At 49.8% G+C, this 16,443-nt stretch overlaps 2 protein-coding genes across 2 annotated transcripts in view; both read right to left on the bottom strand.

Annotated features, from left to right (window-relative positions):
• Positions 1–2,097, bottom strand: part of LOC135371437 (venom metalloproteinase antarease-like TserMP_B) — a 148,548-nt gene extending 146,451 nt beyond the window's left edge. Inside the window, exon 1 of the mRNA XM_064605490.1 lies at positions 2,002–2,097. Within this exon, the coding sequence (XP_064461560.1) occupies positions 2,002–2,065 (64 nt within the window). The 5' untranslated portion in view covers positions 2,066–2,097. The remainder of the gene's footprint in view (positions 1–2,001) is intronic.
• Positions 2,098–3,317: 1,220 nt separating this feature from the next.
• LOC135371435 (uncharacterized) lies at positions 3,318–8,632 on the bottom strand. Its single transcript, XM_064605489.1, has 3 exons — positions 8,297–8,632; positions 4,044–8,197; positions 3,318–3,996 (listed from the first exon to the last, which is right to left on the bottom strand). The coding sequence occupies exons 1-3, from the start codon at positions 8,630–8,632 to the stop codon at positions 3,318–3,320; spliced, it is 5,169 nt and encodes a 1,722-aa protein (XP_064461559.1).
• Between the last annotated feature and the right edge of the window lie 7,811 nt (positions 8,633–16,443).

Below are 16,443 nucleotides of genomic sequence, written 5' to 3'. Positions count from 1 at the left end.
TTGCCATGGATGATTATGGCTGGGTCAAGGAGGGTGAAAGGGGATACAGCGCAAACGAAGTGCGCGAATGTAAACGGCCGTGGCTAATTATGCCCTGCTTATTATTTAATACTGCCGACGTCATCTCTGACGTCATTTAGTTACAATCGTAGTAGTCCGCGCAACGGATGGCTTCCTGTGGCAGTTTCCTGTCTATACCTTGGATAATATCTAACTTGTACGTGACTATTTGGTAAAATGCAATAATTGCCTGTCTATTTAGATGCTTTGGAGCAAAAGTGAGATAGCAAAATGGTAGAAAGCCCTTGTTGAAAACTATTCCATTAGACGAAATCCTGACACGAGCGAGCACGCTCAAATATCCATCGCCCAATTTCGCAATACAAATGAGCCGAAACTGAAGTAGGGCACGAGGCACGAGGAAGGACAACGATCAATCACGTCGGAACGGGCTTTCGAACTATCGAGATGATTGGTGTACACTCTCAAAACAGAACTTCAGCGCATAGCACAATGTGCACGAACCACTGCGAGGAATGATAGGTTACCGCTTAAGAGAGAGGGAGGCATACGCCTATTTGTGCCAATTTGGATATATGATGATTGACAGAAAAAGGCGTACACCCATTTCTCTCTTCGAATCAGAAGCGATATCCCTATCATCCGTGGCAATGGTTGGCGCACAGCGTGCCATGCAGTGAAGTAATCTTTTTACAGTGTAGGTGATGATGTGCTGGACAGATCAACCGCTTTGCTGCCCAGATACGCCGTCGATGGTTAAGGCCATGTCTTCTATCCGACACGGGTGCTCGCGGATTTCACTTCTGCTCTGCATGCAAGAATTTCAGGATGGATACTGCAACGTATGTGCTTGCTTCGGTTGTTTTTTTCCCTCCTTTTAATACAATGGCTTTCAACGAGGATGGTCTCATATTCTGTGCTGTCTTACCTTTGCGAAAAATCCCTAATTAGAGAGTTATGCAATTAACATGAGGTAATTAGACATTGCGCAGTCACATAATCTCTTCGAGAGAATGCCCGCCTGGTCGTATCACCCACCTCGAAGAACCAACTGATATATGTTGGGAAAAAAAAGGAACGCATATTAATTTTTTTGTTCTGATCAGGACTTATACTACGAACACAACTAATAAAGCTGTAAGCTGCGCTCCAAACCAACTTTAGGAATTTGCACAACGCTCATAATTCAGCAGGTGGTTCTCTGCGACAGCACCCTACGAAATAAATTGAGTAAATTGGTGAACAACTGCTGTCTCTCCTTCCTCAGCTAGCCATTATTGCGCACTTTCGATAAACCTTGAAATTTGCTTCATTTGTTTCTATCACTGCAAACAGTTCTTAAGTTTCGCATAAGCTTCTGTACATTGAGTCTGGAAAGGGACCAATGACTACCGCTATGCATCTAATCCTCGAAATGACTAAAATTTCTCTGTTATTCCCTTGGAGTGTTCTCGGGCAGACATCATACAGGACGGTCATCGGCATAGATCTCGGTTGGTCAAATACGTTTTATTTTCTTCTTTTCGAAACCAAAACACTCATTGAAATCCTACATATCATGCGATCGACTGTACAAAAAGCTGCAGTCAGTACAGAGCTTCTCGCTTTTCCGCTTTTTGTAACAGAGCGTCTATTGCCTACAATTCAGCGTGAAGCATTGTTCAGAATGTTCACTATTCGTGACAGCATCTGAGGCTAAACTCACGTATAGCACACGTTGCACTTATTTTTCAGGTTCTCCAACCCCCACGCAACGCGAAGCCGAAGCTGTTTTGGGTGGCCGGGATCCTGAACAAACGTTGGGATTGGCGTTCGCGCGGTAGCTCCTGGCGAGGCGAGGCAATGCATTTAACGCTTGCTACAGAAGATTAATAAGTCGGAGGTCTGCCTCCCGCATTCCTGAGGCGAGCCACGGGAAAGCAATACTAACAAATTCATTCCTCTCTCAGTGTGCATGTTAGTGGAATATGCGGGACTCACCAGCGCAGAACACGGCGGCCAGCAATGTTAGCGCAACAACAGGGACACGGTTATCCAGCAACATAGTCCGCAGCGCACACGCCAATAACAATGGAGTTTCCGGTTGGCGGTCATCTTATACCCGAGGTCTCCAGGAGAGAGTCATTATGTAATCGATTAAAATGGATTTATCATGAAAGCACAAAGAGAGACGAGTGAGCGACGCTTTGTTGTGCACACATCAGATTGACGTTTCCTGCACTCCCGGCGATATCTATAGGGCATATGGAGATGAACAAAAATGTTCGACACACAAAATAATATCTACTATAACGAGCAGACATGCAAGAACTGCAGGATGGAATTTAATGGACTGCACACACGAGACGCACAAGATGCCAGTGTTGTATAATGGTTAATAAGGTTGTACCACGGATACGTCTTGCTTGTTTGCTCAACTCCAGCTTTGCTGCTGTTGTACGCAGACTGCGAAACAATGGCGTAAACATAAGTGTAAACAGTAAACATAAGCTTCAATAAAAGAAAGCAAATGGAAGGCAAACGGTCAGCAAAGACAGCGAAGCGGAGAAGGTAACAGAACAATGAAATAACGAAAATAAAATGACCCGCAAATAAAATGGTACACTTTCACTCCGCTTCCCACATCGCCGAACGATAAACAATTCGTTATCAGGAAAGGGGTACTTTGGTTCGGAACGAAGTCTCGTCTTGATTCTTCGCCCAATAAACAGCCAGATACCTATTTTGGTTGCAAAAATCGATTGCTCCTTACGTCAGGTTGCAAGTTGCACGCATAACGAGGAAACGAGGCTGTCACAGCCGGCCTAGCGGGCCCGTGATTTGCTCCTCGTGACACATGACGTAACTTCCTCGTTTTCGTTAAAAGTGGCGCAATCTTTGGCTTAGGCAAACTACATACCGTGATCGGTATTATACGAGAGGGTAATCCAAGTGAAAATACGTTAACGTTGCATGCGCCCACAGAGAACAACAAAATGGCAGAAGGTTTCTTTGCCTGTACGATAACGGAAGCTGCGAACTGTGAACCACGCAGCCGTAACCTTTTCATTTCTTGCTTGCTGCGAATTTTTCATTGCTTTTTCCTTAGATAGTCACACAATATTGTAATTATTATGTTTGTGCATGGACGCCTGGGGCATATCTATTTGTACATGAGTGTACTCATGTCTTGTGTTGGGTATTGCAGTGAGGACGCGACCGCTCGTCTTGCTGCCGTTTCGAAAAACTGATTTATTCTCGTGAACTATAGCCCACTGCCCTATCGCGCGCTCATCCTCCTTCCACGCTCCTCGTCTTTATTCAACACCCTCCCGGGCCGGCGGTGCTCCCAAGTCTGCTTCCACGCGATGGAGCAGTTGAACCGGGCGATAAATGGTCGACCTGTTTGCCAACGTGAGACCGCAACCACGTATCACGCCGTCGCGTCCAAGGACGAGTCGGGTGACGCGACCGAGCTTCCAGAGCATCGGTGGTGTCCCCTTGTCGTGAATGACGACGACATCTCCAAGTCTCAGTTGGGCCTCCGGATTGGACTGTGCCATGTGAGCGGATCTCATTTGCAGCAGGTATTCCCTGCGCCATCTTGCCCAGAAGTGCTGTTTCGTCTGCTCTTGGGTCCTCAAGTGACGCTGAAGACCTCTGGTGTCTCTTGGCGGTGCGACAGGGCTGATCCCGGGCAGAGTGGTGGACCTTTTCCCGAGCAAAAGGTGGGATGGCCTGAGAGGTTCGAGGTCGAGTGGGTCCGAGGAGATGTGGGTTAACGGACGACAGTTGATGATGCTCTCTACTTGGCGTAGGGCTGTGGTGAGCTCCTCAAAGTTAAGACGCCGCCTGCCCAAGCAGCGTTTCAGAGCCTCCTTGACGGAACGCACCATCCTCTCCCACCATCCCCCGCACCACGGTGCCCTTTCAAGGATGAACTTCCACTGAATGTGGTGGTGGGCGGCGAGGTCCTGGACATCGGGGGAGGGAGGACTGAAAGAAGGTGGGCGGCGTGATGGAAGGTGCGCGCGTTGTCTGACATGACTAGGGATGGAACACCCCGTCTGGAGATGAAGCGACGAAAGGCGGCGAGGAAGTGCTGTGTGGTCATTCCGGAGACAAGCTCTAGGTGGACAGCTCTGGTTACTCCGCAGGTGAAGAGCGTGATGTAGGCCTTGTGCTCGGTGCCGTCCTCCCTGGAGACATAAAGAGGTCCGGCGAAATCGACTCCTACTGTGTCGAACGGGAGCGAGGGGGTTAGCCTTTCTCTCGCTAGAGGTGCAACCGGTGCAGTTTCTGGACTGAGACGCCTTCGCCTGCATTGGAGGCACGTATGCAGTGTCCGGCGCACGGCTTGACGTCCCTTCGTCACCCAGTAGCTTTGTCGCAGTTCACATAACGTGTCTTGGATCCCGGCATGGTGAAGGCGCATGTGCCTGTCCATGATGAGCAGTTCAGTCAGGCGATGCTTGCTGGGAAGGAGGATGGGATGTCGAACACGCTCGGTGTCTTCCATTTGTTGCAGGCGGCCACCGACTCGAAGGAGTGAGCTGGTATCGAGATACGGGTTCAGCGTAAGAATGCTGGAAGACCTGGGAAGCGGGCGCGAGTTTTTTAGATCAGCGATTTCAGTTGCAAATGTCTCCCCTTGAGTACGCTCTACCCAAAGGCGCTCGGCGGAGAGCAGTTCTTGTGCTGAGAGCGGACCGGTGCGCTTGGCGTCCGGGCGACGTAGGTTGGCAACGTAGCGAAGTACGTAGGCTGTGATTCGTAGGAGACGTCTCAGCGAGCTGTAATCTTCCAGCCGAATCAAAGCATCCTGGCCGCCGGTGGCAACGGGCGAACAAACCAGTTCGGACTCCAAGCTGCTGTCGAGGTCTGCCTCTGGCGAGGCGCTGTGGTCGATTCGGTTCGACAGCCAGGGTGGTCCCTTCCACCATGCATTGCTGTCGATGAGGTCCTGTGCCGAGAGACCTCTGGTAAGAAGGTCGGCGGGGTTGTGGGCACCGTCGCAGTGCCTCCATCGTTCTGGGCTGGTTAACTGCCGGATTTCCTCCGTCCGAGCGGCGACGAACTGAGGCCACTTCGAAGGCTCGCTCTTTATCCAGTGCAGGGCAATTAGTGAGTCGGTCCAGAAGATGGTCCTCGTGACAGAAAAAGATAGAGAGTTGCGGATGCGACTAAAGATGCGGGCGGCGAGTAGACAGCCAAGGAGCTCCAGCCGCGGAATCGTCACGGGCTTTAGCGGAGCGACTCGGCTTTTGGCGATGAGAATGTGGGAGTGTATGTCACTGTCTACGCTTGTGCGTGCATAGACCACAACGCCATACGCTCGTGGACTGGCGTCCGCAAAGAGGTGAAGGTCTAGTAGACAGTCTCGTGACTGTATGGCGCACCTGGGCACCTGTACTTGAGAAAGCAGCGAAAGCCCATGCACCCATTTCCACCACGTGTGCTGCTCCGTGGGTCCCATTGGGACATCCCAGGCCAAGCGTTCCTTCCACAGCATTTGAAAGAGTAGGCGTGCAGTAACTGTGAAGGGCAAGAGTAAGCCGAAAGAGTCGTAGAGACGAGAAAACGCCTGCAGTAGCGTACGCTTGGTGGGCTGGCTAATCGTGGCGAAATGGTGCACCGTGTCCGTTCGCGCGGATATTGTGTCAGAGTGCCTGTCCCATGACACTCCGAGGACGCGAAGCACTGGATCCGTGCAGCCGACGTCATCATAAGCTATGCCGTCCTTGAGGAATATGTGCTGGAGATTGGACGAATTTGAGGCCCACTTCCGAATCTCCATTCCGGCGTCTCGGAGGACCTTCCTGATTTCGGAGTACAGATTGACGGCTTCGCTCACGCTTTCGCATCCAATGACGAGGTCGTCCACGTAGAAGCTTCTGCGAAGTCGTGCCGCGGTGGCCGGATACTTGTCGCTAACCGCCTCGAAGTGGTGATGTAAGGTCGCCGCCAACAGAAACGGGCTGGAGGAAGCGCCAAAGGGGACCCTAGTCATGCGCCACTCTTGGCATTCAGGATGGAAGTTTGTAGCGGAAGGCAACTCGGTAAGCCACAGGAATCGGAGTGCGTCGCGGTCTTCCGGCCTGATTTGAATCTGCAAGTAAGCCTTTCGTATGTCGGCGGTGAGGATAATGGGGTAGGAACGGAAGGTCAGCAGCAGATGAAGTAAGTCACTGTTGATGTTTGCACCCTTCGACAGGACGTCATTCAGCGAAGGCTGGCCCGGAATATGGGACGAAGCGTCAAACACGGTTCTTATCCTGGTGGTGACTGCATCCTTGCTTATTACGGCGTGGTGAGGTAGGTAATACAGGTTCCTCGGCGGGTCCGGGCCTGTGACAGGTTCCGCGTGGCCCTCTGTGAAATACTCCCGCATAGTTTGATCGTACTGCTGAAGGACGTCGGGCGCCGTGCGGGAACGTCGTAGCTGCGCGTTTAATCTCCTTTCTGCTGTTATCTTGTTGTTGGCTTCTAGAGGGAGTTCAGGCTCTTTTATCATTAGAGGGACTTCATATCGGTTTTCCTGGAATTTGATGTCTTCCTCGAAAAGGATGCGGTCGGCTTCTCCTGTGTCTTTGCTGGCGGGAGCTGTGATGCCCAGTGCATCAAGCCGCCACATTTCGGTCGGATCTAGAACAGCGCCTGTTTCGGCGCAGCACAGCAGCGACACAACTGATGACACCCCAACAAGGGAGGAGATGTTGGCGGGCCCTTGGACTGTCCATCCGAAGAGTGTGTCGACCGCAGTCAGGTCGTCGCTTAGTCGAACAATTTTGCCGGATACAAATCGCCAGTAATAGTCAGCGCCTACCAGAATGTCGACGTTGTCGACGTTGTCAGAGGGACAAGAAGTCGGCGCGGGTTCTAGGCCATGATCTTGCAAGAGTGCTGCAACAGTGCCGCTACTGCAGGGCTGAGGGACCTGCAGATCTCTGGGACCGTGAGAGCGTCCAAGTCCTGGGACTCGTGTAGTCCGCTGAGAGAGAGGCTGACCTTTGCGCACGTATGACGTGCAGAACGTCGTGTCGAGCCGAAGGAAAAGATCGCCAGATCTTCGGAACCCTGCACTTCGCACCCTAACCCTTCGTGTCAGGTCCTCTGTTACAAAGGTTCGTTGGCTGCCGTTGTCTAATAGTACTCTGACCCAGAGTGTTCCTGCCGGTCCAGAGGCTTCTGCCACAGCGGTCTGCAGGTACGTCACGATGCCCTGCGCAGACGTAGCCATCGACTGAACATCTTGCGAAATCGCTTCCGCGATTCCGACGGCGCTGACGTTACTACGTGGGCTGGGCTGAATGTCGCAAAGCGACGTAAGATGCTGCCCATTGCACTTTCCACAGGTCAAGCTTGCGGACGACCGATATTGGCGAGCGTGATGGTAGCGCTTGGCACAGCGAAAGCAACGGCGGGCCGCTAGGAGACGTCGACGTTTGTCTTCTGGAGCTGTCGGAGCTGGACACGCTGCAACTGAGTGCCCGGTATCACGGCACAGGACGCACGGTGCGGGGGGACTACTCGTTTGTGCGTCACGCACAGGCTTCTCTGGAGCTGTGGCAGTCGGAAGAGCCGCGGCTGACGGAAGGGGCACACTGTCGCCATTTTCTGGATCCTTGTGAACGGGTCGGTGTCGATGGAGCGCGGCCTCCTCCCTGGCTTCAATCTGGATGGCCAAGAACTGAAGAAGGGCGTCCACGTCTTGGCTCATTGTTGATGCTCTAGTAGGGGAGTCCCCACTGCTCGCAGCCTCGGTCTCCCTTCCTTCTTGGGTCATCGTCGACGTCCTCGTTGGGGGGTCTCCGCATACGGGGTCTCTGTTCGCAACTTCGGCTTCCCTTCCTTTCTGCCGAAACTGAACAAACAGCTCGGCGGGTAAACACCGCGTGACAACCCTGTAGAGGATGACGCCGTAGCTGCTTCGAGGGATCGACAGGGCTTCCAGGGCTCGCATGTGCCGGGATACGTCGTCGTACAAGTTCCGCAGGGAACCCACCTCTGTGGCACTGTGTACTGGGCGGAGTGATAGCAATTTATCAATATGCTCCGCGGCTAAAAGATCCGGGCGACCAAATCGTCGCTTGAGGACAGCGATGGCACTCTCGTAGTTGTCATCGTCCGTGACATACGACAGAAGATATTTGAATTTCTCGATGGCAGCCAGGGAACTGCAGCTGTGGATCGTAGCCTAGAAGTGCTCCCAAAACCGAGCCCAATCTTGCAGCTTGCCTCCGAACTGCGGGATTTGCAGTTTAGGCAATGAAACACTTCGGGAAGTTGGGGCTACATAGGAACCGCCGGTCGTTCCTGCTGTACCAGCCGCTTGCGAGGCGAGCCTAAGCGCTCGCCGGGCTCTGGTAATGGCGGCATCGAGCTCCTGCTCGCGCTCCAGAACTGAGTTCAACTCCTCATCGTACCCGTCGTCGCTTGTTGCTGCCAGGATTTGCTGGTCGTATTCCTGAAATGTAGCTCTGCGAGCGATGAGGTATTCCAGGTCCACTTCAACATCTTCTGCTGAGAGGGTTGCAGAGGCCAGCAGCCCGCGAAGATGGGCGGTGGTGCGGGTGACCGCTGCTCGGGTCCCCGCTCGTTTCCGTTTAAGGTTGTCCAGGTCGTCTGGCATGGCAGAGAGCGGTGCCTCCCGGGTTTCGGAACCAAAGTGTTGGGTATTGCAGTGAGGACGCGACCGCTCGTCTTGCTGCCGTTTCGAAAAACTGATTTATTCTCGTGAACTATAGCCCACTGCCCTATCGCGCGCTCATCCTCCTTCCACGCTCCTCGTCTTTATTCAACATCTTGTATATATGGAGAGTACAGAACATAATTTTTATCATTGTACTTCACCTGAACTGTGTTTATAATTTTTTATATACTAGACATTGACCAGGTTTGCAAATGCTAATTAATGGTTGAAAACACTTAACTTGATTTCACTAAAAGGAGCACTTGTAGCCGATCCATTATCATATGACCAACTAACATTTGTAAAGAAAGTCCCTAGTGCTGACTTAAATGGCATAACACCCCTTCATCTAAGTTCACAGTTAACCATGCAGCATCGGTGTGGGCAATGGCTCCAAAATGGCTATATAATTTATCATGCAGTAACAGGTACACTCTATCTTTGCAATGCTACATTTTAAGATGAAATACATTGACCCTTTTCTGCACACAGTATTCGATTCGCCACCATTCGAGAACCAAACTAGTGTGAACAGTCTCTGTGAATGGGAATGACTGTACCCATATATTCTTTTTTTCCATAAGTTCTCGGTTACTGTGACCGAGATACTTTTGTAAAGAAATTTTGGCAGTCCTGCAAATACAAACTCGCTTCAGTGTACGCAACGGACTTCTCGGAACAATTAATTGAAATATAATAAAACAGCCGAAACAACATTTTGTCACAACTCTGTATTTTTCTTTTTTAATGTCCAGCAATTCAGGAGACAGAGTAGGACTTTCTGCCCTCTGATGTTTTCATGTACTTCATAGAGCTGTAAAACCTGAAAAAAAAAAAGAAAAAGAAAATAGAAGTATAAACAGTTTTGCCTTTCACTTTCGAGCTTAACAAGAAAGTTACGCTTTACCATATATGTGCTTTTGTATTGTCCTGTTGATAAAAAGGGTACAGGAATAATAATGAAGCACATAGATGAAGCTGAGAACTTTTCTTCGAGAGTGTGCTAATTGTGACAAAAGAAATATACGATGAAAGTTGTACAGCAACAGCAAATGTCTGCTGACAAAAATTTTAGAAATCTCGATGTTACTACCTCATGTAGTTTCCGTCGAAAAGTAGGACTACTCGACATTCTTCAGTTGCGGCAGGGTGCAGAGGTGGAAGTTATAATGTGTGGCTAGAACAAAGATTTGACATGTTCACAAGTCATTAGTGCACACCAACATACATGACAACATAGACAACATGATGGCTGCAAACTCACAATTATTCAACAGAACAAGAAACGGAAAGCATGAGTAAAAAAGATAGCCTCCATGCAACAGGTGTAGAACCACATAATCTCGGGGAAGGTAAAATCGGGAGAGCAATAAATGTCCTCGTTCTTGGGCTGTATCGATTTGACCAACTAAGGAACTACACTTGACACACGTATTGTGAAATAAAAAGTAACAAGCTCATCAGGTACCGCTGACACCGCTGATTTTATGACAGGGGTCCTTGGCCAAGTGTCACAGAAGCCGAGACAGAGTTGTTCAAGTGTACAAAGCACGTTGTATGGTTTTCGGCAGCACACGGTTTGGAATATCCAATATGCAGCAAGGATGGCTGCCACGCCCTCTTCTAGGTCAATCACTCTGCACAAACTGATCTTGTCTACGTGAAGATGCATATGCTGTGCCTCTTCATGGCGTGGCCCTGTGTACACCACACTCGGAGTTACTGGGATGGGCGTACCCTGTTAAGGAAAAATAATATGTTTAAGTTCTTAAGCCACAGAATGCAGGTCAGATACACTGACTATGCCTCCACAACGCACCAGAAAAAGTGTGTTCATTGAGTTCACCTACAGTTCTATGCTTTAGATTCCTGATACAGTAATGGCAAATGTGGCACAACTGTAGTCTTACAGCCACATTACAACAGCATAAACGGAGAAAGAAAAAGAAGTCTGGTGTTGAAAGCCTTCCTATTCCCCTCACTGTTTCTGTGATGCAGTTGAATGCAATGGGTCACAAACGTTGCAGTTAATGTGCAGACTTGTGACAAAATAGAATGATAGCGAAAAAAGGGAGAGTCCACCACCAAACAGCCTGAACACGCACACACTAGATAATATTTACTAGCCTAAGAAATGTTCTGAAAGTGTGTACAACAATCTTGTGTGACATAATTTATAATTTACTTACACCTTTAACAAACATATCTTTTGTGGCATCGGGCTCCTTCACAGCCGAGCTCAGTATCTTGAAGGTATGGCCTCTTCCTCCAGCGCCTTCCCACCAACGTCCAGATGATACTGGCCACAGCCTCCGACTTGCAGCTTCCCCAATTGGCGGAGCACGCTGACAAGATAATGGAGGTGTCCACCCCGCACATCGCCGCTGTTTCCAACGCCGCACCCAGCACCGCCGCTGTTTCCAACGCCGCACCCAGCACCGCCGAAGTCCTTCGCGTACCACCCAAGCTTCCACCTCACACCCGGGTGTTGCACCGCCACAGTTCGCCAGCGCACTCGATCCAGTTGCGCAGCTTCGTGAGGATTTCACCCGTCTATCCGAGCTGATGGCCTCTGCAATTCACCCGACCCCCCTTCGGTCGCGCCGTCGGAGCTTTGACCGACGTCGATTCCGGTGCGGCAGCCGTCGGCGCTCTCCACGATTTCATTCCCCCGACCAAGAAGCTTGCCACTTGCCACTACCATCTTGCACTTGCCACGTGCCCTTGCCACTACCATCGCCGTTTCGGTCCCACGCCGGGGGATGTAGGAGTCCCTGCTCCTGGCAGCGAAACTTTTCCGGGGACCGCTAACGGCTGCGGCCGTCTCCGACGCCTCGAGCAGCCGTCTGTACTTCGTCACCGACCACACGTCAGGGGCATAGGTGGGCATTTTCCTGCGGCCTCACTCATCCTCACCTCACGAAGCGCGGACTTTATCAGCCTCACTCACCCTCACCGAATTTTCTTTACCACTAACTTAACCTCAGTCGCCCTCATCCTCACATTCCATTTCAAATTTTGCCCTCACGGACCTCACTTCAGGGCATCGAGATCCCGAAAGGCCTCACTATCCTCATCCTCACATGCCTTCATCTCTTGAGGCTATTCACGACGCTCATGGCCTGACGTATCTTCACCTCATGAGGGCTCTCATGGCCTCAGGAGTCCTCATCCTCACGTGCCATCACCTCATGAGGGCCCTCATGTCCTCACGGCGCCTCACGTACTTTCGCCTAATGAGGACCCACATGGCCTCACGTGTCCTTATCCTCACGTGCCCTCACCTCATGAGGGCTGTCATGAGGGAGGCCATGAGGTCGCTCATGGGCTCACGTACCTTCACCTCATGAGGACCCACATGGCCTCACGTGTCTTCAAGTCACTAGGAGGCACGTGAGCCTCAAAAGAACTTTCCGTCATGTTCACATGAGACGTCGGCGTTTATCTACTGTGTCGGTAGTTGGTACTAATGATACTGCGTGGCATTAAACCGTTTACAGGGCTTCGTGCTGTACTTGGATCAACGTGCTGATAGTTGTTACGGTGACAGTGAGGCTTAACGTTAGTGTTTGGCATCAGCAAAGTGGAGCCCGAAATAGTGCAGATGTACCGTTACGGAAATCATCGGGTGGTGGCGGGGAATAGTGCTTGAAGAGATCCTGTACTCGATTCTCAGAACCTTATGACGCTGATGCCAGAATGGGAGGATACGCTCACAGCTGAAGTGTTTGGGCACAACAATGGTACTAATCGCACCGGCAATCAGGTCGTGCCTTTTTGTTGTTGTTTTTTCTTCTCCTTCTTTTACATTTCAAAGGCGCGCTACAGTGTGGATATTCCAGTTTTCCTGGCTTCGTTTTGAGGAGGCAAAGAAAGATTTTGAAAATTCTTACACTCCATGATGAAAAACCCGAGACTGGGGAAAAGACGAAAAACAGACGACGCATACAAACTCTCAATTTCAACGTCTGTTTTTCGTCTCTTCCCCAGTCTCGGTGTTTTTCATCATAGATGTTTTTGATTGTTATTTGTTTGTTCTGCTTTTTTAGTTCCTCCCTTAGTACTTCCTTCATTATTGCTGTCGCACGGGCTTTGGGGAGCCCGGTAAAGGCTGCTTTATTGAGCTTTATGCTGTTAAGAACAAGAGACGTCAAAATAAAGAGTAAGCCTCGTTACATTCCCAGCAGCGGTAACATTTGTTTAAAAAGAAAATACCAAAATGCCGCACATGGCGCCTTTGGCACGACACAGCACGCATGTGTCCAGTTGCAATCATTCGAAATTAGCAGGGAAAAGCAGCTGCACGCGCTTTCGAAAACCCGGTACAGGGCCTCTCCAAACGAGGCTGCTATTCCAGTAAACAGGCAGAAAAACGAATCCACACGAGGTAGTGGGCCGCTCAAAACCATGGATCGGAACCGGTATTTTTTGGGTACGGTTCGGGTTCGGATTCAGGCATATTCGTTCGGTTCGGGTTTAGCTCCACTGAACCGAAATTATATGCTTGAACCGGTTCAGGTGTGTTGGTTCGGTTCGGGTTCGGCTCAGAAAGAACCTCCCCCCCCCCCCAAAAAAAAAAGAAAGCAAAGCGGTCAGCGGCGGGACGTTTACAACCCTTACATTTTTTCGGTCCTGGTTTAATGGGTTCTTCGGCAGTAGTTTTGCTCCATGAAAGCGAGTTTACCCTCACAATACACGGTTGTAAGAGTGTGAGATAACCGTTTCAGGTGAAAACACAAAACAAGTAATAGACACATTTATTATTTACTTGATATTTTGCTGTATTGTACTCTGGTGGTCGTCTGCTGAAAACGAAAAGCGAAGTGCCTTTTGGCAGAAGCTAGTCAGGGCCATCTTTTGCTCTGACAAAAAACTGGCATCACAAAAGTCACAAACTTGTACTCGCATCTGGCATCATACAAAAAATAAATAATCAAACAAACAACAACAAATAAGGTCGGTCGGTGGTACAATTATTTCACCTCTGAACCGATTCCCGAACCGGTAACCGTATAAATTTTTTTCGGTTCAGTTCCGGTTCGGTTCAGGACAAGCAAAAAAATTGTTGGGGTTCGGTTCGGTTCGGGTTCGACAGAAAATAACGTTTCTTTTCGGTTTTCGGTTCGGGTTCAGTTCCGGCTCGGATTCCTGCTCAAAACACGACTTCGAAATCGTGTTCCCTATTCTCGGGGTTGCACCTTATGCAACAACATAACGTGACCGCCTAAGAGAGTCATGACTTATCTGTAAGGTCCCTCATGAAAAAGTCGTATGCCCTCACCTGTGAGATTCTTCATGGTAGCCTTCATACAGGGTAGTCCACCAACCATGATACAAATTCATAGTAAAAAACGTAGGCCCCGGAGAGACATGAGGTCAAGGGAGTTTTTTCTACCAATAACTTTTGTCACATATTTATAATATTTTTATTTCATTTCGATTGACGGAAAGTTAATTTCTTGAATTGAACTCCGAAATTTCCCAAGGCAATCTCACGAATTCTTTGCGGTAATGGGTTCCCCATCATAATTTTACTCAATATAGCACATAACCCCACTCGTAATGCAATGACAATTGCCAAAATAAATTCGCCGAAAATCCGTGGAAATAAGAGACCTTGGTATCGCCTGTTTTTTTTTAAGTTTGAGCGCAAAGCTGCGAAGAAAGGAGGTTACATTGACACGCCACACGAGGAGGGAAGGGTTACATACCCAACCCACCGAAGAGTTCCGCTGCCAGGTATCAGCTTTGCCCACGTCAGTTTCAGGGTCGCGCTCTTTTTCCTTTATTCGCGTTTTGCTCAGTGTGTTTGTTTGCTTTTGGGTGCGTACGCGGTAGTTTCCACTATGACCGCTGATAGCGGTCTCGCAGTTTTTCTGCACCATCTTATTGTCATGAACCTGTGTATGTGTGTGTGAGAGAAAGAGAGAGAGAGTTGTATGCACGAGCGCCTGTCAGCTCTCTTCTTTTTTCAATTCGTTTGTTTCAACATGCTACGGGTTTCTTCACATTCAACACACTTCCTGTGCACTTTTATTAGGTTATCATTAGCGTAAAAGTGTTCGACGTGTTCGCCATCTGCTGCAAGGCACAGGTGGGCTCTCCGAATTGAATCTTCCGCGGCCCTTTTTATTTCGGATCTGGAAAGCGACGAGCAGAAAGCAGTGATTTTCCCCTGCTGGTCAGCCGGCCATCCTGGTTCGCTTTTGTATACTTCGTCTTTGATGCGACCCCAGAGGTAAAAGTCCATCGGCGTTAAGTCAAGAGACCTGGCGGGCCATGACCAGGGGCGGATTTAAGGGTCTGTCATGGGGGGAGGGGGGCAGTCTTAAGAAAATTTCGTGCTTTGCGCCACAGCATCATCCAGGAGATAGGGGTTTTACATAGGCAACACAGCCGTATAGGGGCGGTCGCCCCTCCCCTCTTGCCCTCCCCTTAAATCCCCCCCTGGCCATGACACTGGACCAAATCGGCCAGCCCACTTCTCCCGGAACATGTGACGGAGAAGCTGTACTGCTCGCAGCGTGCTGTGAGGTGGAGCCCCATCGTGCTGAAACCACACGCGGGTCCCTTCAGCAAGAGGCAGGTCTTCAACAAAGCTGAACACGGCATCTAAAATTTCGCTACAGTAGCGGTTGGCATTTAGGGATCCCGTGAAAAAGATTGGCAAAATAATGGCTCCGTTATAAATCCCGGCTCATACATTCAATCCCCACTCGTACTGATGCTTGCAGTCCCGTAGCCAGTGTGGGTTTGTTTGGCTCCAATAATGCGCGTTGTGGCGACTCACTTGAGCGCTATGGCAGAAGTGGGCCTCATCAGCCCAAATGACCCTGTTCACAAAGTTTCTGCTTTCCTAGGTCTGACACCGGATCCAGTTACAGAAATCCAGCCGTTTCTCGTTGTCGCCCGGCCGGAAATGTTGATGAAGGCTCATGTGGTACAGGTGGAGTTTGTGCTTGTGTAATATCCTCAGCACACTTGACTTTGATGTCTGTACTCACTTTGCCAGGGTGCGCAGACTTTACGTGGAGATCATCTCTTACTTCATTCAGGGCCTTGTCTGTTTGTCTCGACTCACTGGCAGTAATTGGGTGTGCCCGGCTCTGGGTACCAGAATGGAAACTTCCTGTTGTGGACAGTCTCAAAAATGCATGTCTTATGGTACAAGAGCTCACCACCCTAGTTCCTGGAAGCATTTCACTGTACTCGAGGACTGCTCTGTCATAGTCCATACCTACAGCCCCCAGAGCAATGATCATCCTTGTTTTTTTATTGATTGGAATACACGGTGCTTGCCATCGCTGCCATTTACTTGTTCACTGCATTCACTGAGACCGGAGTGCAAAACGCTCCAAAAATGTATTTCCTTCCCTACCTGTCAACACGTCGGGTGACATTATTTTTGATAAGATAGCTCTGATTCCCGCACTCACCGCGCGTGTTTGTTCCGTGGGTAAGGCTTGTAACCCTTTCCCCCCTCGTATGGCGTGTCAATGTAACTTCCTTTCTTAGCGGCTTTGCGCTCAAACCCAAAACAACCAAAACAAAGCCGTCAAAAACGAGGCCGAGTCAAGGGCTCATCTCCGCGGATTTGCGACGAATTTATTTCGGCAATTGCCATTATATTACGAGTGGGGTTATGTGCTATACTGAGTAAAACGACCACGGGGCACCCCTTTCCGCAAAGAGAACGTCAGGTTGCATTGTAAAATTTCGGAGTTCAATCCTAGAAATTAACTTTTCGTTAA

This window comes from Ornithodoros turicata, unplaced genomic scaffold (assembly GCF_037126465.1).
Source record: "Ornithodoros turicata isolate Travis unplaced genomic scaffold, ASM3712646v1 Chromosome11, whole genome shotgun sequence".
In the NCBI taxonomy this organism is placed as follows: domain Eukaryota; kingdom Metazoa; phylum Arthropoda; class Arachnida; order Ixodida; family Argasidae; genus Ornithodoros; species Ornithodoros turicata.
Note: the sequence above shows the minus strand (reverse complement) of the source record. Positions and strands in the feature narration are given on the sequence as shown.

Bases quoted from the DNA above. Each gene is read 5' to 3' on its own strand.
- LOC135371435 (XM_064605489.1), bottom strand. From the start codon at position 8,632: ATGCCAGACGACCTGGACAACCTTAAACGGAAACGAGCGGGGACCCGA. The intron at 8,198-8,296 runs GTAGCCCCAACT...GAGCACTTCTAG, and splicing joins GAACGACCGGCGGTTCCTAT to GCTACGATCCACAGCTGCAG. The intron at 3,997-4,043 runs GTCAGACAACGC...ACCTTCTTTCAG, and splicing joins GGTGTTCCATCCCTAGTCAT to TCCTCCCTCCCCCGATGTCC.